This window comes from Coffea arabica, chromosome 5c, assembly GCF_036785885.1.
Source record: "Coffea arabica cultivar ET-39 chromosome 5c, Coffea Arabica ET-39 HiFi, whole genome shotgun sequence".
Taxonomy (NCBI): domain Eukaryota; kingdom Viridiplantae; phylum Streptophyta; class Magnoliopsida; order Gentianales; family Rubiaceae; genus Coffea; species Coffea arabica.
Window position 1 is genome coordinate 47,685,339 of NC_092319.1, and position 23,631 is coordinate 47,708,969.

Sequence of the window (23,631 nt, forward strand, 5' to 3'; positions counted from 1 at the left end):
CCACTTAGCTGGAACTCAAAGAAACACGCCACCAATTAACTCGTTACTCTAGAAAAATGGGTAATAAAGGTACAATAATTCTCCCTCTCATGGAAAGGTTTTCTACAAAATAAGGTAAAAGATGTCCGACGCTAGAAAATACAAAATAAGATGAGACTCGAACGTCCTAGGATTTACATACAACCAATAAGAGAATTTCCTATATACAATCAATCAAAATTCAGCAGGCTTTCTAACTCCCAACGGATGCTCAGAACGCTCAGAATGCTCAGACTGCATAGAAGTCCATCATCCATGACAAGCAAAACAAGAATTATGACACATTGACTACCCATAGCTGAAGGTATGATACGAATCAGATGCTGCAAAATTTTGAGACAGCTAAAACCACCTCGGAGCATGAAGAGATCATGCTGTGCTCTTGACAACGTGCAAAAGGCAAGCCCGCCACAAAGACCATATAAGTTTTGGCAATCCACATATTATCTACTTGGCCGCATACCAATTTTGTGCACACTTGGCATCAACAGACAGATCCACCTTAAGAATATTCTTTCCGTTGAACGGTCTTGACATGCAGTCGACCACTATGGCCTTGGCTATCTCAGCTGACTCTGTTGGCCCTTCCAGGATAACTTCATCGTGAACCTGTTCACATACAAATCCTTTAGTAGGCAAAGATTAGAATATCAATTCAGATTTATGAGTCAGACAATTCAACCTATTCTGAACTAAAAGCTCTGCAGCAGAACAGATATTCCATCTAGCCAAATCAGATACATATCACAAAGCAACATGAATGACCATAGATAGGAGAGCTGATATTCAAAAATGTCAACGTGGCAAAGCATGCGCCAATTCATTGTTGAGTAACCATCAGTTCCAATATGCAAAAAACCTTAAAAGAAAAGACAGATGCAGGTGTCAAGAAGGAGGAGTTCAGGGTAGGTAATGTGCTAAGAGAATAATCTAACCTGCAAAAGCAACTTCCACCCAAGCTTTTTCAGGCGTGCATTCTTTGAAATTTCTAACATGGCACACATAGCAACATCTGCTGCACTTCCCTGTTGCAATTTTGCATGCAAAGGAAAAAATAATCACAATTTCAGGTTGATAACATCATGTCACCAGAAATTGAAACGTAATATTATTTGCAACATAACAGAATACTTCTATGTATCAGATGCAGTTTTGGAACTTCAAAAAATCTGGTTGAAATCTTTGAAATGGAATAAAATAAAAGAAGCGGGAGACATGATTTAACAGTTTCTACCAATCTTGAATATACCTACAATTATATCTGAGAAAGTTATCTTTGAACATTTTAAATAAAAGGGTAAAAAATAAAAAAGCCCCCTGTGGTAAATCTAATATACAGAAAAGCCTCCATGGTTTCAAATTATATAACACGACCACTCATGCTTTGAACTAAATTGTAAAGATGACGGAATTCGTTAAACTTAACGAAAATGAACAAAATGACCAAAATGCCCTGATATAATTAAGCAAAAAGCAGCTCAAAAAAATCATTTGTTTTATTCTCTAAATAGAGAGAATTGAGGGTTAAGGGGTAGAATAGGTATATTTGATAAAAATTAGGTATAAAATTTTTTTTTAGGTTCCAATAAGTCATTTGCGTTAAGTTTAACGGATTTCGTCACCTTTACAATATAGTTCAAAGTATGAGGTGTCGTATTGTATATTTTGAAACCATAGGGGGCTTTTCTGTGTATTAGGGCTTTTTTGTTTTTGACCCTAAATAAAATCAGAGACCTGAACAGGCGTGTTGATGGCAGCTCTTTCAATGTGACCTTTTTGCGCTGAAGTAGCACTTTTTTGTGAAGGGAAACGGCGTGCTCTTCCTAGCAATGTGTGGACACATCTGCTCTGACGAGCTTCAGCTTTGCGATCTTGTTGCCAGTTCAGAACTTCTTTCCTGTCGCTGTACCAGAGATCAACTGTACTCTTTGCTTCCTCCACAGAAACCTTCATAATGCAGATGCTGATTAACAACAAGAGGATGCAGGATGTTGAATTGAAATAAAAAGAATTTAGCAATTATATCTAACATACCTTCCAATCACGGGAAAGCCCCACCGCAGTTTTTCCATATGCAATGGAAAAGTTGAGCATCTTAGCTTTCCTTCTTTCAGAAGTAAAAGCATCCTGAAAAGAGAGCTTGGAATGTCACATTTTTAGCATCCACAAGAGACCAATAGAGAGCAGTTGACAGGGGGGGCACACCAGCACTTGTGGTGTACCTTAATGCATTGCAACTACAATGACACACCTCATGGCTTAGGTGAATTGATCAGCCAAAGTGGAAACTCGATACAACTTAACAGTATAAGAAACTAACTTGAAAGTGAATCTAAATTAAATACATATTTAAACAGTATCTTCCATTAGAAACTTTATCACTATCTGTTTTGATCCTGCAACCAATTAGATTGTCCTTAACATCACCAAGAATTAATCTGTCTCCGGAAGCTATAGAACCTTGAGAGGCAATAATTAGCAAAGCTTAGCAGCCATTGCCGTCTTAGCAGACATTGCAGGCTGCCTAAAGTGTAAGAGAAGTGAAGTTTGATCAGATAAAAGATACCATTAACCAAGTTTTAAGTATTGACAGGCTTCGAAACCATGTCTTAACACCTTAACATCAAATACCATTCCTAAGGAAAATAGGCTATAAAAGAATGATTATATAGTCTCATATAGGTATACAATATATACCCTATTTTGAAGTCGGGGTGCATTTTTAAATCTTATTTACGCCATGACTTGCTACTGAACCTCACAAAAGAAAAGTGGGGCAGGAATGCAGAGAGTTGCACAACTTGATGTCGTCTTTCTGGAAACTTGCTTGTAAGAATACATACTAAATCCCCATTGAGTCGCTTATCTTGACTTGGCAAAGCTTGTGCTACGGTTCATAGAATTCATGTCATCAAAGATATTGTTCTTCAACTGAATCCTAAGTTTATTTATATGCCACAGTGTTACTATTCCTATGAACCAAAAACAAGAAATAAGAAATGCTAAATTGATCTGATCTGCTGATACCACAGGCATTTCAGAATACACTTGACCTTTAGTAAAGGAACTGGAGGCTTCTCTTCACCAGGTTGTGGGTGCCATTCAAGAAGAACAAGTTTTTGTTCAATGGCTTCTCGAATATGTGGATACATGTTCATTGCTGTCCTTGAATGGAAGTCTCCACCAGCTTTGAAAGCATCCAACATGCTCTTACAGTTAGCAAGATGTGCAAGAATCCTAAGCTCCAGCTGATTATGATGGTATGAGCAATTAAGCCGCAAAGTATTAAATTGAACAACTTCTATCACTATTGTTAGGAAGCCAAATCTATTTACCTGCCCATAATCAGCAACAATCAGAGAGTTCCCTGGTGCAGCAATAAATGCCTGACGAATCTTATAGCGGTCCTTCTCTAAGGCAGGCTGGTTCTGTTCGACATAACATTGGAATTATAGAATGTAATAAAGCTTTCATTTGCAGGATAGAAGTGGGAGGTTCACTTAAGATATTTATTTGAGAAGGTATTCCGATTCAAAGAACACAATCAATGCAAAATAATATCAAATGGGTGAAGGAATCTGGGTACTGCATGGCCCATGAGGATCCATAATATAGGATCTACAAATATCAATGGTGAATACAAAAGAACAGTAAAAAACAATGCATCCAAGCAAGAAAATTGAGAAAGGGTAACCCCACCATAGCAATTATCAAATGTACAGCATGTCTCAAGAACATCTTTTTCAAAACAAAACCACAATGCAAAAAATGCCATGCAGGATTCACAGTTTCTATTGTCAATACCATGCAGTATGCAATGCACAAGAAGCAGTCAAGATCCATATAGCCCCACTATAGTTTGACATGCTTGCTTGAGGTGATCAGAGATATATATATACAACACACCTGCAAATTTGGCCTTCTTGCTGAAAGCCGCCCGGTTTCTGTGTTAATATTAAGTGAACAATGAATACGCCCATTCTTGCCTGATATGTGACTTCCCTGTGAGAAAGGAAACCAATGCCATCATTATTTTTTACATTCTTGAATACATAGAGAAAAGCAAAAGAAATGTTTGTTATGGAACACTAAAAAGATTGGCACACTTAATATTACTTTTTTTTTTACCTAATTTCCAAACACATCTTTTTTTAATTTGCATCATGCACGGTTTTGAAGAAGACCCAAAACAAGACACATGACTAACAACCAAAAGTCCAGCCTTTTCCAATTCTATTTGGGTATGAAGCCCAAGAGCCAGGGGTTTATGCCTTTGGCTGCTTTTATCAGGATTTTATATGTAAAAGACCGGCAAGTTTCACAGAAACTAACCTGCAAGGGTAGAATAAAGTTGGATATAAGAGAGTCTATCGAACAAACTTCACATAGAGCAGAAATGGCACTGGAAGCCTCACTTCCTTGATCACCTCCAAGTGAAGAACAAGCTGATTTATCAGCGAGATCACTTTCATCCATTTCATCGGCCACCCCGAAGCTATCATCAGACTGCAACTGAGCAGCTTCATATATGAGATCGAATTCATCAGAAATACTCCCAGCAAGTGCCTTCAGAGCATCTCCACTAACAGAGGGCCATCCGCTTGCCGTGTACATGTCACTCTTCAAATGGTCATCAAAAAGCCTATGCAGAGTAATAGTGCGGAATTTTGTTGGAGACTTCTTTCCTTCTTCAATGACCTTATCAACATTGGGGACTTTGAATCCCCTCTTTATTGGAAGAGTCTCATCCCGATTTTTTCTGTGAAAAAAAAATGCACAGATGAATACATAGAAAGCTTGACCAACTTAATTACATAAATTTTGTTAACCCTTTTCCAGAAAGTAGAAAAATAATTCACATAAGAAGGTAGAATGCCAGTGAGCTAATTAGGCATGTCACATAGGAATCCCAGATTCTAAGTGAAACATGAAAATCATAAGCCATTTGACAAACAATTCTGTCGACTTCAAGTTTTTTTGCTATGTATACATGTTGAGACACTCATTTGAGAGCCATACCTGTTCTGTATGCCACCAAAAAAAAGTTGGCGCAACTGCGCATCACTTCCGACATTCATATATTTTGCATGTGGACAGTACTTTGATGCCCAGTTGCGAAATCTGTCAGCAGCAACTTCTTGTTCTGCTTTAGCCACTTTCTCAATCTCAGCGAGGTATGCACGATCAACTAGCATCCCCTCAGTTTCCATTTCCACTAGAAGCTCACCAAATGGACGCCAATATTGTTTATAAAAATCAAACATTGATCCTCTTCTAGCTCCATCCAATTTCCATTCCATCCTAGATAATTTAGTTTTCAGACTCTCATAAAGCCTAAGAGTGCTTATCGAGTCCAAAGCAGAATAGCAAATCCATAACTCGCGCTCTTCAGTTTGCAGCTCTTCAACAGAAGGAATAGTGACAACTTTACCCTCAGAACCATCTTTTTTTATTTTTTTCTTCCCAAAGATGGTTTTCATTGACACCTTACCAATCAACTCTTCACCAAGGCATAACCTAGCATCAGACATGACAGAAGAATCACCGGTAAGGGCTTCCAGAGAATACCCACCTTCTAATCTTCTTGATGAATTCCACAATCGGGCCATGTGCATTGTATCAGCATGGAAACCAGCAAGTTTAAGTCCATAATTCTCTATAACATGGTTATCAAAGCTATAGTTGTGCCACACCTACAGAAAAACAAGCCAGCGTAGTTCCCCACATGGCATATAATCATTTGAAGAACTGATGAGCAACAAAGAGCTCCACACAGAATTACATATAAAAAATCTTTACCTTTTTAATTGACGGGTCTTCAAAAAAAGGAGCAAATTCAGCCAAAATATTCCTCCCGTCCTCATCAAGAAGATCTACCCAGATACAAGACTTTCCATTTCCAAAATTCGCTTCCGGTCCACAATAAATACTGCAGCATACAATTTCTCCATGATCAACTGGTGTTTCCTGCTTAACATCAATCTTTGATACCTACACATTAGCAGACGCCAGTAAAATGAGCTCCCAAAAAAAAAGTGAATGCTACTGGAGAGAACATGAATATTAAGGGAATAAGTTAATTAAAGTACAGAATTCAACTGGTTGATCCAAATGTAAAATAGTCTAAAAGCAAGTCAAATGAAAAACATACTTCCGTGTCACATGCATGGACCATATGCCTGTATTGATTTGTGAGCAAACCAACTACTTCCTTTGCAGCAGAGACAGTATCAACCACAAGAACCTTGTCATAAATGCAACCAAGCCTCTCACGAAGATTTGACTGGATAATAGCTTCTGGTTCCACAGATCCTTTTCCTGTGGGGGTTCCATTTATTTTTTCAACACCAACAGACATTGCAGCAGCAGCCTCCCTTTTTGTTACATTATGAGCACTGCCTTCATCAATTGAGGGATACTTTTCTTTCTGTTCTTCGAATAATTTTGGCAGGGAAATATTAGGTTGGGAAGACTTTGAAGGTAACTGCATTGTCCTCGGAGAGATTTTCCAGTGTATGTCTGCTTGTTGGCTATTTGATGTATAAGGCTGTCTGCTACTTGAAAAGTTGTCCTTCATCTCACGATCTGGTGCAATTGTATTCACACTTACGATATTCGGTAGGCTAAGGTTTCCTGAAGAACAAGCTGAATCATGAACATTTCTGAACGAGAGAGGTGAATTACTAGTAGATGGACAAGATAAGTCATTATCAGTGCTTTGCTGTCTAAATTTGTGATCACTTCCATCTGTCAAACTAGGCAAACTAGAAGTCCGTTCAGCACGATAAGCTTCCTTTCTTCTCTTATAGTATTGAGTCACGTCACCCCAGGATTTGTAAGTAGGCCTCTGATAGTCATGCACAAACACATGACTCCTACTTGATATCTTCACAACGGAATGATCAGAAGCAGGGCCGTTTGAGACATTTGAGAAGGATATGTAGCCAGAATGGGTTTTGCAATATTCTGGCCTGAGAGTCACAGTGTCATGAAAGCCCAAAGCCAACAAAATACTCAAATAAAATAAATGAAAATACATTATTTTGTCACACAAATTGAACTCATGACAAGTACAAACATTTGCATTATCAACTATTTATCCTATGTTTAATGAATTTGTACAAATCTCAATAGCATTACAGATCTCTCTGACATATGGTGCTATGGAACAGATATCCTTACAGCAGAACAGAAAAGCAGTTTTTCTCATATTTTGACAAAGACGACACTTTCAGTTATGAAACTGAATCTATCGCTGCTTAGTTTTTTGCCTAAACTTATTTCTGTTAATTAAGCCACAACTGGTTGCTAACAGTCTCATCCCATTTGAATTATCAGAGTAAACGAGGCATCTAATCATGGTAATGCAGCCAAGAATATTGACATACAACATGGAAAGATATCACACTCTGCCTACTGACCTTGCCCAAATAACTCAAAGCATAGCAGAATACACATTATATGACTAACAATTATAGCAAGATAAGCAATACAAACATCTCAGCCACTTAGAGTAACAGCATTGCTGATTAGATGACATAAAGCTCAACCATGTAGAGAGCCTAATTCACCAAAAAATCATTCTTTCTTTCTTTTTTTTTTTTTTCCTTTTTTGGTTTTTTGATGGTTGGGGGAGGGGGACGGAGGGGAAACTATTTTAGGCTAAAAAACCAACAGCCTACCAGCCCCCTCCCAACCTCCTCCTCTCCCCCCCCCCCGGGGGGCCCAGCAGACCCCTTCAATGGCAACCTACTGAAAACCCAGAAATTACTAGGTGAAAAATCAAAAAACCCACATAAGGAAAATGCACGATAAACGTAAAAAGATAAGCTTTTTAAGCAAGAGTAAGGAAGCAAACCTGCAAAGGGCTTTACTAGAAAGAGCCCAGAAGGAGCGAGAAGTAGAAAAAGTGTGAGGGCATGATGAATGACAGAGCCACAAGTAAGGGGACTTTTTGAAAGGGGTGAACTGAGTACAGAAACCCCCCATTGCAGCAGCCATGGCCTTCGCAATTCTTCTGCCAACTAGTTTATGGCTAGCGCCACAGATTTTACTGTAAGCAGCTGCCGTCTTGATAATCTTTTTTTTTTCCGTTTATAATAAACAGTTAAAAAGATTTGCTTTGTTAATATTTCCCCCTTTTCTGCAGGTGACAGTGGGGCTGTAAATAAGAGAGGTTTTAGAGAGGGTTTATGAGAACTCTTTGTCTGGGAATGGGGATGACTGACTCATGGCTGAAAAGGAGAGCAGAAACCAACCCCATACCAGAGCAGAGTAGAGAGGGAAAAAAGAGGAAAAAACGGAGAGAAGAGGGAAGATTTTGGTGAACAAAGCTTTATTTAAAGAGGGTTTAACCCTTCGCTTGAGGCTAAACCCTGAAACTAGAGGCTAACGGGACACTGGGCGGAGGACCATCGGACATTGTCGGGGGTTGCAAATTTCTGTCGCTTTGACCTTTCCAGCAATAGTCATTAAACTTTTTTTTAATAGTCAAAATTTGATAACTCAATTATTAATAATATATTTTTATTCATTGAATCACCAAAAGTGTGAATTTTGTGGACTATTTTGTCTAATTTTATTGTTAACTCTACCAAATTTAAATTTAATGAATAAAAATATGCTATTAATAGTTGTCTGATCAAAACTCAATTATTCAAAAAGTTTAATAGTTTAATGGCTAATATTCATCCCAAAAAACTCGATTATTAATAGTTTAATGGCTACATGAGTAATTTGCTTGGAAAAAATTGTTGTATTTTTTTGGGTCCTCTGTTGGGTTTTTTTTTTATTGAATTATTATTCCAATTATTGAATAAGCCCATTAAAGAACTTAATTACCTTGGAGGATATTATTTGCAGTTGAGGGGCCTCTACTTTCTGCAGGTTGTAATTGTGGGTTTGTTTGGATTGAAATGATTTTAGATAAAAAAAAATTTGCTTCATAAATTTCAATCACCTTTTTATCTTTCCAATCACTTTTTTATCTCACATACATCACATCACGAAAAATACTATAATAATTATCTCAAATAAATCATCCAAATAAACTCCTATATCCAAACAAACCCCGATATGCATCCCAGTCAGCTAATGTACATATCGAACCAACAAATGTAAACTCTCATACGTTACATTGTTGTACAACTGCAGCAGCGTCCATACACTTTGGTTGGCAGTACTTGCGTGAGTACGAAGTGACTTTTAATGGCAACAAGCTGCTGCCCGTAGCCTACAAGGTCATTTTCAAAGACTCTCTTTACTTGTGTATCCTTAATCCCTCTCTAATTGGGTGATAGTGTCTTGAAAAGAATTATAGCTAGATTCAGAGGAGGGTTTCTCTTTACCTGTTGATGATTACCAATTTAAGATCCAGAAAAAAAGAAGTGTATTGTAACTTTTTGTCAACCCTTGACGTAAAGAAATTACTTTTGTCTTTGTGATTTGAAGAGAGGAAAAAGGTATGATTTCTTTTTTTTTTTTAGCTTCTTTATTTAGAGATCCCCTATCAAGATAACAAGTGTTAACAAGAAATAGCGTAGAAATCCATCCTTAATCTTAGTTATATTAGTTGACATTGAAGTGATTAAGTTGGCATGCAACAACTAAAGATGGCCTATAGGTTCATGTGTTTCAACCATTTGGTTTTTCAAGAACTCATCCCCCATGCTTACCTACAAGAATGATACCATTGAACTTTGTGCAAGTGAATAGACGAACCCATGAGGAAGTATTTTTCTAAAATAACTCTTCAAAATTTTTTTTTTCTTTAAGACCCTTTAGTAAATCCCTTGTACATCCATGCGGATGAAGAACAACTATCCATAACGACTTAGGAATCCAAGGGAAACGCGAAAGAATTGAGTGGGGAATATCAATTGAAGCCATGGTTTGAGCCATGCTATGGCATTTTACATTAGAAGACTGGAATCATATGGTTTCCCCTTGCTGCGTCTTTGATGGACTGTGCTGAAGGTTATGTACATCATTTGCCCCTTCATTGGTGGATTTTTTGGTGTCTTCTGCATTACCCTCGGCATCTTCATCGCCTGTAGATAGGTATGCCAAAGCAGTCACTACATCACTAATCAAAGGTCGAGTTGTAGCTTCTTCCTGGAGGCACATTGCTGCAACTGCAAGAGCTTGGTATAGTGCCTTAACAGGGTAGTTTCCTTCAAGCAAAGGATCTGCCATTAAATGAAACTTCTTCTTGTCTTTGAACAATGGTTGAGCCTGTAATCATTCAGTTGCAGAAGCACATCAGCCACAAGGATCTAGATACTATCTTTAATATACTACCAGTGTTTCTTCTAACATACCAGATGGAAGCTTTCAATTAATCCTACTAACATTGAAAATCGAAAGAGAGAAACTTCAAAATCTGTTGTAACCTTGGTTGTCAAACTTACCCACTGAATCAGGTTCTGTTCTTCACTTGGTCTTGAATTGTCAATGACTCTCCTTCCTGTGATCATCTCCAAGAACACTACGCCAAAGCTGTATACATCAGACTTAGCTGTCAATTGGCCTGTTAAAGCATACTCAGGCGCGCAGTAGCCATATGTTCCCATTACTCTGGTAGATACATGGGTCTTATCACCTGTTGGACCTAACTTGGCAAGTCCGAAGTCAGAAAGCTTCGGATTGAAGTCTTCGTCTAAAAGTATGTTAGATGCTTTAAAATCACGGTAAATCACTGGAGGGTTTGCCGTTTCATGCAAGTATTCTAGCCCTCTTGCTGCGCCTTCAGCTATTTTCATCCTAGTGTTCCAATCAAGAGGCTTTCTTTCTGGACCTATGTCTGGAAAAGGAAGATGGTCTGATCAGCAATACCCATACAGAACCTTGTTCAGTTGTTGTATTAGCAGAAAGTCTTCCAATGCAATAAAATTATCTTCAATATCAATAGCTTTACTTGTAATTTATTATCCACCATTGGAATTTGGACTCTCAAGTAAGTTATAAATTTTGAAACTATCAGTTTACAGAGCCGAATACTATGTGCATCAATTAGTGGACTGGCAGATACATAGCTGTGCATATAGTATTGAAGTTTCGTATGACAGTTATTATCCTGCACTGCAAGAACAACTAATTCATAGTAATACTTCACAATGAATTGTCAATGAACCTTGAAGCATGATTCTATTTGAAGTGTTTGCCTGAGATATACTTTCTCAGACAGTCCTTGAGGTACTTAGGCAGGTTAGATCTACCAGAATCGGAGTGTGTCATATTCATTGACAATGACAAAGTAAACAAGATTGTATTTGTCATACCGAGAAGGTGATCTTCAAGTGAGCCATTGGCCATGTATTCGTAAACTAACACCCTCTGATCACCATCACAACAGTATCCTACCAAATTGACAAGGTTAGGATGATGAAGAAGACTCAAAATCAGGACCTCCACAAGAAATTCCCTGTTTCCTTGGAATCCATTCCTGTCTAATTGCTTGACAGCAACCTCCTTAGTAACCTGGATGAGGGGAAGAAAAGGGAAAAATGAGAGAGTCAGCGCATCCAAAAAGCTTCTGGGGAAACGTGGCAAACTCTGGGAAGGACAAAAGAAAGAGAGAGATGAAAAGATTGTGAGAGTACTGTATCTTTGCCTTGAATTTGCCCTTTGTACACTCTACCGAAACCTCCTTCACCAATCAAACGCTCAGCATTGAAGTTATCAGTAGCAAGGGATAATTCTCGGAATGTGAAAATCTGAGCTGAAATATTCTGTTTTCCGATTTTTTCAATTTCTTCACATATATACCTCCGTTTGCTGCTATCTGCATAATTACTTGATAAGTTTAACCATCTGAATCAAGAAAAAAGGGAAAAGGGAGGAGGATATTTCCAATTAATCCCCAAAACAAAAGGAAAAAAGTCTACAATTAATCAGGTTGTTGGTGTGAAAACATTGGTTTACTGATTTAGAATGACAATCAGCTCGTGTGCATATCCATCATGAAATATTCCTTGGTGACAATTGCTGAACTTTCTGGAAATCTAGGAGCCTTGCGTTTGATCGAATTTATAGTAACTGGAGGAGATTTTATCATGAATGTGAGCGAAGGAAATACATTACAAAATTGAAAGAAACATTTTTTCTGTATCGTTAATTTAAGAGGACAATGCAAACGTTGAAACAAGTCATCTCTTGGCAATCTCCTCTAATCGAAGATGGAAATGGAAAACAAATATGGGAAAGGACTAAAATTGGTGAAAGGAAGCCATTCAACAAAAGAAAACTAAAAAAGCGGATCTTCCTGAATCTAACAAAAATATGGCATCTGTATACATGAAAATTACCAGATTTAAAGGAAATGTTAGCGAATGAGGCTATAGTCCTTGTTTCTTGGTGCTCCTGGATGCTCTTTTTGAATTCCTCAATGCTTTTTCTCAGAGACCTTTTGTGATCTTTTTCTTCTGACAAACAACACGAGAAACAGTTCATCTTTTTCTTCTGCTATTTCGTCTCTATCATATTTGGTCCCGAAAAACATTGAATCCAGGAACCAATAATCAAAGATTCCTCCTTTTCGACAAAAGTGCAATCTTTTTTGAAAAGATTAAAGAAGCACAGTCCAATGTGGAATGAACCTTCAAAGTTTGAAACTCAGACCAAGAAAGATAGTTTTTTTTTTTTTTTTCCAGCCCTGAAAGATCCAGCTTTTTTTTCTGGTCTCTCAAGGAAACAAGAGGAGTTCGTTAAAATTGGTTATTCTTTTTCCTTCCAAAATCAATGTTTCCGGAGAATCGACAAGGACATCTGGCAAGCCCAATTTTTCTAACGTCATAAATTTGGAAACACTAAGAAAATAAATCCCATTTTAGCAACCAACATTTCATAGTGTTTTTAATTAATTGTATTTGTCTAAGACTAAACTTACGTTGGGGTCATCCTCTCTTGTGTGGACAATTATGGTTATTTCTATTCTTATACAGGTTATATAGGTAAATGTTGTAATTTTTGTAAGCCAATTGCATTTTGCAGCACCCCTAAAAGTCTCCATGGTGGCTTTTTTTATTCTTCTTTGTCTAGAAACAAAAGAAAAAGCTTGTGTTTTTCCCTTTAAGCCAAAGCAGCTGAAATCCTCATTCTCTTTCGCTGCTCTTCGACTCACTGTGGAAATCATTTCTTCCTTTTCAGTTCTTCCAAACACCATGCCTGGGAATGGTGCACCACTCCACTCCCCCCCCCCCCACCCCAGCCAAAAGATTACCACAAAATTTGGTAAATTTACGGGATTCTAATATAGTATAAGTGACTATATTCTTTGATCTCAAAAGTTACTTTCTTTGGTCTCTCTTTTTCAAAACATTGCAACAGGCATTTAACTAAAAAAGACACTGATCAGCAATCTGCCTACGACCCGCAACAGGCTCACTCAAGTAATTTGAATGTATGAATTATCCCATATTTCATGAGAATTCCCGACAGAATACCATAAAATCTTGTTGGAAGAGTTCTCAGAGGCTCGGAATCCAGGCAGTCCAAAGAATGAAATATAAAAAGGCAGAAGTTGGGGATTATGAGACTGGCAAAGATAATTTCTTCCCCAAACAAACAAGTTCCTAACACTGTAGCTTGATTGGATATGTTTTAATTATGCAGACAAAAATATGAAAATGAGAGAGAAAAACAAAGTTAGATTTGCTGAATAAACAAACTGTGTTGATAATGAAATGCAGTACTCAAAACTTGCAAGAAAGTACAATGAAGTATGAGATTGTTGAAAACTAACTGATACTACGCCGGCTGAAGAAAAGAAATATGCAGACTGAGAGCAATGAGTATACTGCCCTGTTGAATAATTTTAGCATGATATACCACAATCTTGCCTTCAACGGTATAGTTACTGGGCATAATTGGCAAAACAAATTATTATTCCAAATTAAGATTTTGCACAGAGTCTATTAGCACACATAGAAACCAGAAAATTGCATTCACTGATCACAAGCATGTTAAACAACTTTGGCTAAAAATCAAGTGAGAAAGCATCAGACAAATAAAGTAACAATCACGAAACAAAAACAACAAACATGGTAACAGTTGCTGCTAGGAGCGATTTGGTCTAGTCGCCTTTACTGCTTCTAAAATACAGATTAGTTACATCCCCTATGTTTTAGCAGCTGGAATAAAAGCACTGTATAGACAATCACAATTTTCATCAACACTTACAGACTATAATCCTCCTCTGTACCTGGAAATGGTGCTCTCAATATTTCTAATCCTAGCTTCAAGTTTCCATGCTAGAACATCCCAAGCTTCATGACTACAGCTTTTCCCATTTCCTTTATCAACTCCGAACATCTCATGAATTACAGCCCCCGCTTCACTGCTGTCTTTTATTAAATTTGGTAAGCTTGGCCCAGCAGGAAGATGACAAAAGGGTTGGGTTTCAGAACCTTCACATTTATGACGTGATCCACAACCAACCAATCTACCCGTTAGGTATACATCAGGTGTAGTCTCAGTCTCATGTGCCAGTGCCATTCTTGAGCTTCTTTTTTCCATTTCAGTTTCTAACTTAATCTCCGAGGGCTCTACTTGCATTTTCTGAACAGTAATATTCTCAGAAATTGAGGAAATTGGACCTTCTAGTTGAGAATCTCTCTGAGATTTGTCTTTTCCATTAGCATTGTTCCCCAAACTTTCAAACTGAACGCATCCATTCCTGTCAACTGAACCCTTGGCTCCCACTGTGTTGTGCTTAGGAGAAAAATCTAGGGGAAGAGAACCGTGATTATCTGATTTTCTTCCAGCTGTATTTAGCAACATTGCCTTATATTCTGAACCAGTTAATATGACTACATTTTCAGTTTTCCCACTTACATCAGTTACTTTCCTCAAACGTTTGACTCTTGTGTGCCCATCCTCATCCTCCAACTCCCTTTTTCCCAATATGTTTCCCTTGGTAGGAAAACCTGGTGTGACAACTTCATTATTGTTTGGTTTCTTTTTATCCGATTTCAGCTGTACTCTTTTTCCTGAACTCTTAACTCGATCTGCAATGTACTTTTTATATTGTGCGCCAGTCATTCTGATTATATTCTGAGCTTTGTGGTTTCCATCAGCTCCTTCCTTTAATCGTTTAGCTTGTATTTGATGATCTGCATCCTCTGAATTGCTTGTTCCTGTTTGATTGGGCTTGGGAGGAAAACCAGGGGGAACAAGAGAAATGTTATCTGATTCCTTTTCAGATGAAGTCTGTGCACTCTCTTTATCAGCAATGGCCTTCTTTTCTGAATCATTTGGTCTGACTGTCTCGCACATCCTAGGTAAACTAGCTGAAGCAGGTGCACCACTGGCAGATTTCTTTTGAGAAGATTTCAGTAACAACTGCTTTTTCAAACCCTTATATCTCGCTCCAGTCACAGAATCTACACTTGCAGCTAGATGAACAGACATGGACTTCCTCCACCACACCAGGTACTGAGTAGTAACATCCGGCTCAAAGAGGCGAGATGGTATATACAACCGCTCATCTCTAACTGTCCTAGTGTAATTTTCCCAGGCTAAACTTATATTCAAATTAGCTCGCGTTACTTGACCAGGAAGACCTTGATCAAAGCCAAATTGCATGGCCACTCGGTGTGGGAGGTACTGCATAATGCAATCCGATTCTATCCCAACCAGTTCACTCACCCTCAAGCATCTGACAAGCGCCTCTAGATCTTCATCCATGTCGGAACCAACCAACACCCAATGTTCCTTCTCTTTGTAAATGTAGTGAGGCAGTGAGTTTTTGCATCCAATTGCATAAGGCCGCCAAAGAAAAAAATCAGCTGCTTCGTCAATGGATAAGCTTACGTCTATCATATCCTCCATCCTCAGGCCACTCCATTTGGCGAACCTTGGCTGACCATGTTCTAGAGTTACAGGCTTTGGAAGCAATGTTAAAAATCTCTCCAATATCCATATCTGAACTAACTGAAATGGGGCTGAAATTAAAAGTTCCAAAATCTTATCTTGCTCGTTAACATTCTGCATCCTTCTAGAATCAACAAGAGCCTGTTTCAACTCGCTCAAACTAGCATAAAGATTAGCAAGAATTGCTGGTGCAAGAGCAATTTTAGTGCCTCTAGCTAGATGGATTGCAATAGGTATAACAATTTTTTGTACAGTATCATCACTAGTTTTATTGGGGAATACAAACCTGGACAACCACAATGCAAGAAACGCTTCGTGCTCGATCTCATTTCCACTGTCCATGAATTTAGTCAACCAAAGACTCTGCGACGGCTTTTTAGATTTCGACTTGGCCAACCCGGATCTTGCTAAAAGTAGTTTCTTCTCTACCTCTGCAAATTCATCCGTATCAACGGGCCTAAAAACTGGGTCACCAAGAACAGAATAACCACCCAGGATCATCATATCTTCCAATGTGATTGTAGCTTCTCCCCAAGGGAAAACAAATGTATTTGTGTCAGGACACCATTTCTCACCAAAACTAAAAATCAGATCCTCATTTCGGGTAATAAGGTAGGTAGAATTCATTATAGCATCAAATATACCAGCTTTTCTCCAGGCTGCACGGTGCAGTGAACTCATGCGATCAACCCACGTTTTCCAATCCTTTTGCGGGTTTCTCCACCCACAAAAGTTCACTTTGAGATTGGATTTCTTGAGAATGGCAGCAAAGCTGGATGTAGCTCCTGGAAAGCAGGTGTTTGGGGGAAGATCAAAAACAGGCCCGTCGATTGAGGTGACCGAGGGAGTCAGGAAATGAGCTATTCGAACAGTCGGTTCTCCCCCGGTTGGACATACCATCTCTTCCTTCAGTTCTGCCATGAGCTTCTGAACTAAAACTTCCGCCATTCCAGAGAATTTCACCGACGAACTGATTGAGATTTACTTCTGTTACGGCCGTGCCATTTGCGTGCGAACTGCGTAGCGTAGGGGTTTTTATTTTCCCTGTCGGTTGACTGTGCGAGTGTGTGCTGACAAAAGAGACGTTTCGTTTGTCATTTGTGTGTAGATGCGTGAGTGTATTCTGACAAAATAAAATAGAGGAGCAAAAACGCGACGTTTTGTACGTAGATTAAAACTGGTGGCAAAAGATACAAAAAGCTTTTGATATACCATCTAATCTTTTTTGGAGTGAATTCTATTATTCTATGTACCTCTCTTGTGGTTTCATCCATTATCACATCTATTAATTTATCCTAATAATATTTTATGGAAATTAGATGAAATTCAAGATTGTATTTAGTTAAGTATATGTAAATATATATATATCATCACCTACATTCTTTTGTTTTTGAACTGTGAATATTTAACTGAACACGATACACATTCTAAATTTTACTAACTTCTTCAAGCAATACAGAAAGCTAGGCCATTTTATAATGGAGTACTATATATATATATCTATTTTCTCAATGGCAACCCAACTCTTTTCGAACAAACCAATTAAATTTGTGGACCTTTGATTTATGTAATTTGTGTCACATGATTAGCCATGGCACTTTCTTCATTAATTATTGTAATCTTATTTCTGGGTTAATTTCATGGATGGTGGTCACAAATTTGAGACTCGTTACTGTCTTTGGTATGATTTGCAGGTCCTTCTGAGCTTGAATTCGCAGTGCTAATTAATGGTCCTTCAATTCCTACTGGTTGCATGCATGCAAGGAGGGTTGTACTACGCTTCTTGAATTGCTGCAGTTGTTGATGAAGGCTGAGAAGCTGAAGAAGTCTTGGATTCATTAGCACTAGATCGATTAACGGCTACTTCCACGGTTATTGCACCCCTTGCAGCATCCCTCCAGAACTCCTCCAGGTGAGGAGCTTGATTTTGTCCCCCCCCCCCCCCCCCCCCCCCCCCAAGCTGTTAAATCTAGGCAAAAAGGCAAATGCATGCGTTTGCTAAAGACTGTTTATTGTGTAGAGTGACATGACGGGGAACCAGAGAAGTACGCTGTAAACTTGTAACTTTGTATGTACACCTAAAATTGATGGGTAGAGTGGTGTGATTGTACGGTTATATTTGTGTTCTAAGCCAAACATAAGGGATCCTTAGATAATTTTTACTAATTTCTGTAATTGTATTGGCAACTTTATTCATACCAAAAAAAAAAAAAAAATAGAAGTTGGCCTTGCAATGGATTCTAATGTAACTAATTATTCACCTTGTATTTGCACAGGCACTTTTTATGCTCTAAAATTTTTATTTTTTAAAAAAATGATATAAATAATTAAGAACACTATTTTATAAAATTCTATATGCTAATTGTAAAACAAACATTTGAATTAAATACATGAAAGATAGTTAATTTATAACGACTTAATAATTAGTTTCAATCAAATCATATCCTATGATTCAGATATGTTTGCTCTAATTAATGGTGATATGTCAATATATGTGTAATGCAGATATATTAGGAAATATATGTGATTCTTTCGCAACTAAAAAGAATTTCAAAATACAAACTAATAGATAATGAACTTATTATTTGATCAAATTATTAAAAACTAATAAAAAAAAAGGAATTTGGGAGAACTTTTATTATCCCGTATCTATATGAATACTATCTTAACCTATATAGAATTCCAATGGAAAGAGAGCATAAAAATTGATAGAAAAAAATTGAGAAAAAGAATGACTATTTTTACAATTTAAGTGGACTTGTATCAGTGATATGCTAGAATTGAAGGAATATAAATTCATTGAAAAAAGAAAATTGTTGAAACTTTAGAATTACAAATAAATAATCAAGCCAAATAATAGAAGGCATTTTCTAATGGGTGCCCAATAGATACTTGTTAATATACCTAAACTCTACCCAACCTATCATGTATATACACATACTAACAATGACTACCCTCTCTTGTCCAAATATGAGCATTAATATAGCATATTTTGTCCAAATATTAGTAATGATAATAAAAAAATAGTCAAGTCGATAATAGGAATTTGAAAACGAGAAATTAAAAGAAAAGATATGGGTTGATTAATAAAAAATAAAGAAGATACAATTAATATAAACTTATATAAGGTAAGTCATTAATAAATTGAATGAAATTGACTATAAATAAGGAACTTTAAAAAGGATTATGATTAACTGTTACCAAAAAAGAAAAGAATAAAATCTACAAAGATACAAACAAACACTCTTTTTCTTATAATTTAATTTACCATGTGGCATGAAGATAAAATGTCCACTTGACAAAATTTGAAAATAGCCAATTTACCTATCAAAAAGTGAAACTAAATATCATTTTATGCGCGCGTACACACACACACACACACATATGTCTCTGTGTGTGTATTTGTCCTCAATAGCATGACAATTTTTTCAAAAAAAAAAAAAAGTAAAATTGGTAGGCCCTTTGAGTTATGTAATTTTTTTTGGACATGTTCTTTAATACCATAATCTTATTATGAAAATTAAATGCTTGTATCAAATGAAAATACATTACTCACAATTAAGTTACTCAAGGATGATGATAAAGCATAAAGAATGTGTGTTTGATAAAATTGAAATCTAAAATTTGAAATTTGAATGTATTAAGTTACTGAATTGTTAAGTATAAAATCATAACATTCGAGTATATTTTGTATTAAATGATAATTGATAAATGAATTATTAATTAAGATGTTCTATTTTTTGTTATCAAACACTTTTGAATATATTAAGATCTAAACGTATTAAATTTAAGTGTTGAATTGAATAATTAAATAGGTAGTATTATACTCCCTCCGTTCCTTATTAGATGTCCTAATCCATTGTTTCTTTTTATCTATCATTTTATGATATCAAGAAAGCATTTATGAACTTTTTTCCAAATTTACCCTTGCTTACCCTTTCAACTTTCTTGAATTGGAACTCTAAATAATTAAATGCAGTATTTGTAGCATTAACAATAAAAGTAGTTGAAGAGATGAAGAGAGATAAAGGGTAATTTTGAGAAGTAAAGTTAAACTTTTGTTGACTTTTAGAAAATAACCAACTTTCTTAATCTAAGAGAATTAGTTATTCAGGCCATCTAATAAGGAACAGAGGGAGTACTTACCTCCTGAATTCCGATCGAAGTTGAAATGGTAACTCTCGAGGCCTTTGTAGGTGTATCTTTTCCTAAATTGAATGTAGTTCCTGAACTCTTTTTTTTTTTTTTTTTCTAATTCTTACAAAAAATCATATTTAAATACAAAAGTAAACGTGCAAAATTCGAATTTATAATGCCTATTCTACTTAAAAATGAGGATGTCCACATTTGTATCAATTGCATTATTATTTATTAGATTTTTTTTTTAAGCTTTGCCACTTGCGTAAAGTGTAAAGATTAGATGTCAAATGTATTGATTATTCATGTGTACAAGTCGGCCAATAGTCATGAGTTCTATTTAATTCATGCAATTGTAAAGTCCATCTCATTAAAACGAGAATAAATAGGACAGACAGAACAATAAATGTAAACAAGATTAAAAAAAAAAAAGTGCAACTGTAAAGTGCGGCTCTTTAAAAAGAAAATAATAGCGACAAAAAGATAAAAACATGGAAAACAATACTGGCTTTGTTTGGATATCAAATTTTTTTTAAATAATATTTCGCTTGCATCGTAAACGCATTTTCTAACCCATATTTTTATATTTTTTATCATTTTTTATCTCATATACATCGTATACAAAAAATGCTAAGTAATTATTCCAAATAATATTTCAAATAATACTCTGTCCAAATTTTCAAAGTAAAAGTCCGCATATTTGCCACCAGCAATGATGCTAACTAAGTACTACATTGGTTTTCTACCAAACTGAAATAAATCTCTAATCTTGCTCCCATGTGATTGATTACCTACTCCCCTTCCAATTCTATTCATGAAGGCTTGCATATTTGCTAATATTTCTGGGCTGAAATTGAAAGTGCAATTGCTGTCGCCTCTTTCAATTGCTGCAGCTGCTGATGAAGCCTTGTCTTGAATTTGAGAAGCTGAAGAAGTCTTCGATTCATCAGGAACAGTACAGTAGCTGCTTGCTTGATTTTGTTCCGACAAGCTATCCAATTCCGAAGGAGAGGCGGGGGGTAGATTTAAGTCAAAATCATGTCCATGCTTGTAATTCTTCACAGAAGTTTCTGGCCACGCAAATGTACTGTCGCCAATATCAAAGCTAGGACAAACTTTTAAATCAAAATCCTCTGATCTGGCTAGCTGCTTGGTGGGAGTTTTCGGCCTAGAAACTGGATTGTTGTTAGATGTGGAAGGAAAGCCTGGAGGAACATCAGCATCATTACCCTTTTCCTTGATTTGCAGCTGGGTAGAAATTTCAGGCAGTTTAACAGGAGTAAGGCTTTTTTTGGGCGGAAATCCAGAAGGAACATCGGCATCATCACCTTCTCCTTGGTGCTGCTTCTCGCTCGAAGTTTCTGGGTTCAATGTAAGAGCATGGTTCTTTTTGGGAGGAAATCCAGGAGGAACTTCGGCATCATTGGCTAGTTTTCGTTCAGATTGCTTCTCGCTAGAATTTTCTGGCCTTGTAAGGTTATCTTTGGGAGGAAATCCCGGCGGAACATCAGCATCATTGCCTTCTCCTTTGATTTGCTTCCTTGCAGAAGTTTCGATCCCCAGAATTGAAGTGTAGCCTCCTTTGGGAAGAAGTCCAGGTGTAACATCAGATTCATCTTTGATTTGCACTTGGATGGAAGCTCTTTCTTCTGCTGCAAGAGTATTACTATGGCATTCAATGCCTTCCAATCCAACTTGTCTTGGAGTCGGTAAATCTCTTCTATGTTGTATCCTTGAGCTCCTTTTTCCGCGTGAGACACCTTGAAATGAGTCTACCGGAACCAACACTCTGTTCCTCCACCATTGCTGATATTGGATGCTCAAATCTGATTCAAATAATCTAGCTGGAATATACAAGCTTGCACCATGGTCAAAAGGTTTGCTGTAATTGATCCAGGCAACTTCAAGGCTTTCAGTCGAACGCGGAACCAAACCGGGAATATCTTGATCTAATCCAAACTGCATTGCTACACGATGTGGCTGATAAGGCTCTTCACAATCAATCCCAACAAGCACGCAAGCTCTCAAGCATCGAGCAAAGGAGTCCAATGCCTCATCTGGGCATAGACCAATAACTATCCATTGTTCTATTTCCCTATAGAATTCAGGAAATTTCCACTGATCCACAGCCAAAGCATATGGTCTCCATAAGAAAATATCTCCAGATGAATCAAGGATAGGCCTCACATTTCCAATATCAGACCTCTTCATGTCATGCCATCGAGCTGCTCTTGGGTCACCAAAACTAATGATATTTGGCTCTGGCCGAAATACCAGGAACCTTTCCCAGGCCCAAAGCTGAACGAATTGTAGAGGTGCCCAAAGGCTAAGTGCCAATACACTGTATTCACCTGATTCATCCTCAAGACTTCGCAAAACAGCCATTGATTCTTTCAACAAACTCAAATCCCGGTATACAAAAGCAAGAACAGCTGGTGCAAGTGCCATCCGCATCCCTCTAGCAAGATGTATGGCAATTGGCAAGACATGTTCTCCAACCTGATCAAATTCATTCCCGGGGAAAACAAACCTTGACAGCCAGAGGGAAAGAAAAGCTTCATGCTCGTGTCTTTTTCCAGACTCCATGAAGAAATTCAGCCATTGAAGATGGCCATGACTTTTCTTCTGAGCAAAATTGGCATGCACTTTTTTCAAACTCTTCTCAATCTCAGCCAGTTCCTTGTCTACCAAAGGCAACAAAACAGGGCTACCAATAACAGAGAGGCCACCCAGAACCATCATATCTTCCAGAGTAATAGTTGCTTCACCCCAAGGGAATACAAAAGTATTGGTCTCAGAGCACCATCTTTCAGCTAGACCAAAAACCAAGTCGTTATTTCTGTGAAACCTATACTTTGAGCACATGATAGCTTCAAAGATTCCAGCTTTTTTCCATAAAGATTGGTTCTTGGACTGCATTTGATCAACCCATTTTTCCCACTTCTTTTGTGGGTCTTTCCAGCCGTTGAATTCCACATGCAGAGGCCACCATGGTTTAGGTGAAAGATAAGGAAGCTTCAAGTTTGAACCTTCACTGCAAGGAACAGGCGGCTTCAGGAAATGAGCAGTCCTCTTATGTGAAATACCACCACTGGCTGAAGCCACGATCTCTTCCCTTTCTTCCACGATGTCATCATCCAATGGAACTGCCATTTTAAGGTAGACAAAAGTTCTAAGAGTTCCATTCAACTAATTAAGCAATGATAGTAGATAAAGATCCAATTTTTCTTTCTCTCAGTAACGCAAAATCAATAATTGGCAGCAAAGTTTTGGCCTAGTCGAGAAGGAAACAGAGAAATGAATACATGATTTTTTCATTTATCACTCACTGCTCATGGACAAGAAGAGGAACACGTAAAAGACTTTGTTGCCCTTTTATTCTGGTAGGCCATTAGACAGTAGAATCACTTTTCTACATAGACAGCAGAAATTCGGGCAGTACAAACAAGAGATGTTGTAGTCCTAATTGATTTTTTTTTAATGAATTTTGTTCGTAGTTAGAGAGATATACATATTTCAGTGATAATTCATCCGATTGCATATGATCTAGACTAGGTTGAAGTATTATAGGTAGGATATTTATGA

The 23,631-nt window shown here is 37.3% G+C and overlaps 3 protein-coding genes across 3 annotated transcripts; all 3 read right to left on the reverse strand.

The window, feature by feature from the left end:
- Positions 1 to 9: 9 nt before the first annotated feature.
- LOC113689621 (DNA polymerase I A, chloroplastic/mitochondrial-like) lies at positions 10 to 8,499 on the reverse strand. The gene is made up of 12 exons (XM_072051432.1): positions 7,898 to 8,499; positions 6,191 to 7,010; positions 5,839 to 6,030; positions 5,059 to 5,732; positions 4,372 to 4,798; positions 3,946 to 4,041; positions 3,375 to 3,467; positions 3,093 to 3,287; positions 2,074 to 2,166; positions 1,774 to 1,986; positions 975 to 1,064; positions 10 to 648 (listed from the first exon to the last, which is right to left on the reverse strand). The coding sequence occupies exons 1-12, from the start codon at positions 8,038 to 8,040 to the stop codon at positions 487 to 489; spliced, it is 3,198 nt and encodes a 1,065-aa protein (XP_071907533.1). The 5' UTR covers positions 8,041 to 8,499; the 3' UTR covers positions 10 to 486.
- Positions 8,500 to 9,583: 1,084 nt separating this feature from the next.
- On the reverse strand, positions 9,584 to 12,659 carry LOC113691097 (probable serine/threonine-protein kinase PBL23). Its single transcript, XM_027209299.2, has 5 exons — positions 12,345 to 12,659; positions 11,640 to 11,821; positions 11,319 to 11,517; positions 10,449 to 10,840; positions 9,584 to 10,272 (listed from the first exon to the last, which is right to left on the reverse strand). Exons 1-5 carry the CDS (start codon positions 12,487 to 12,489, stop codon positions 9,970 to 9,972), a joined length of 1,221 nt encoding a protein of 406 aa, XP_027065100.2. The 5' UTR covers positions 12,490 to 12,659; the 3' UTR covers positions 9,584 to 9,969.
- Positions 12,660 to 14,072: 1,413 nt separating this feature from the next.
- LOC140007554 (uncharacterized) lies at positions 14,073 to 16,985 on the reverse strand. Its single transcript, XM_072050233.1, has one exon. It carries the CDS (start codon positions 16,855 to 16,857, stop codon positions 14,221 to 14,223), a length of 2,637 nt encoding a protein of 878 aa, XP_071906334.1. The 5' UTR covers positions 16,858 to 16,985; the 3' UTR covers positions 14,073 to 14,220.
- Between the last annotated feature and the right edge of the window lie 6,646 nt (positions 16,986 to 23,631).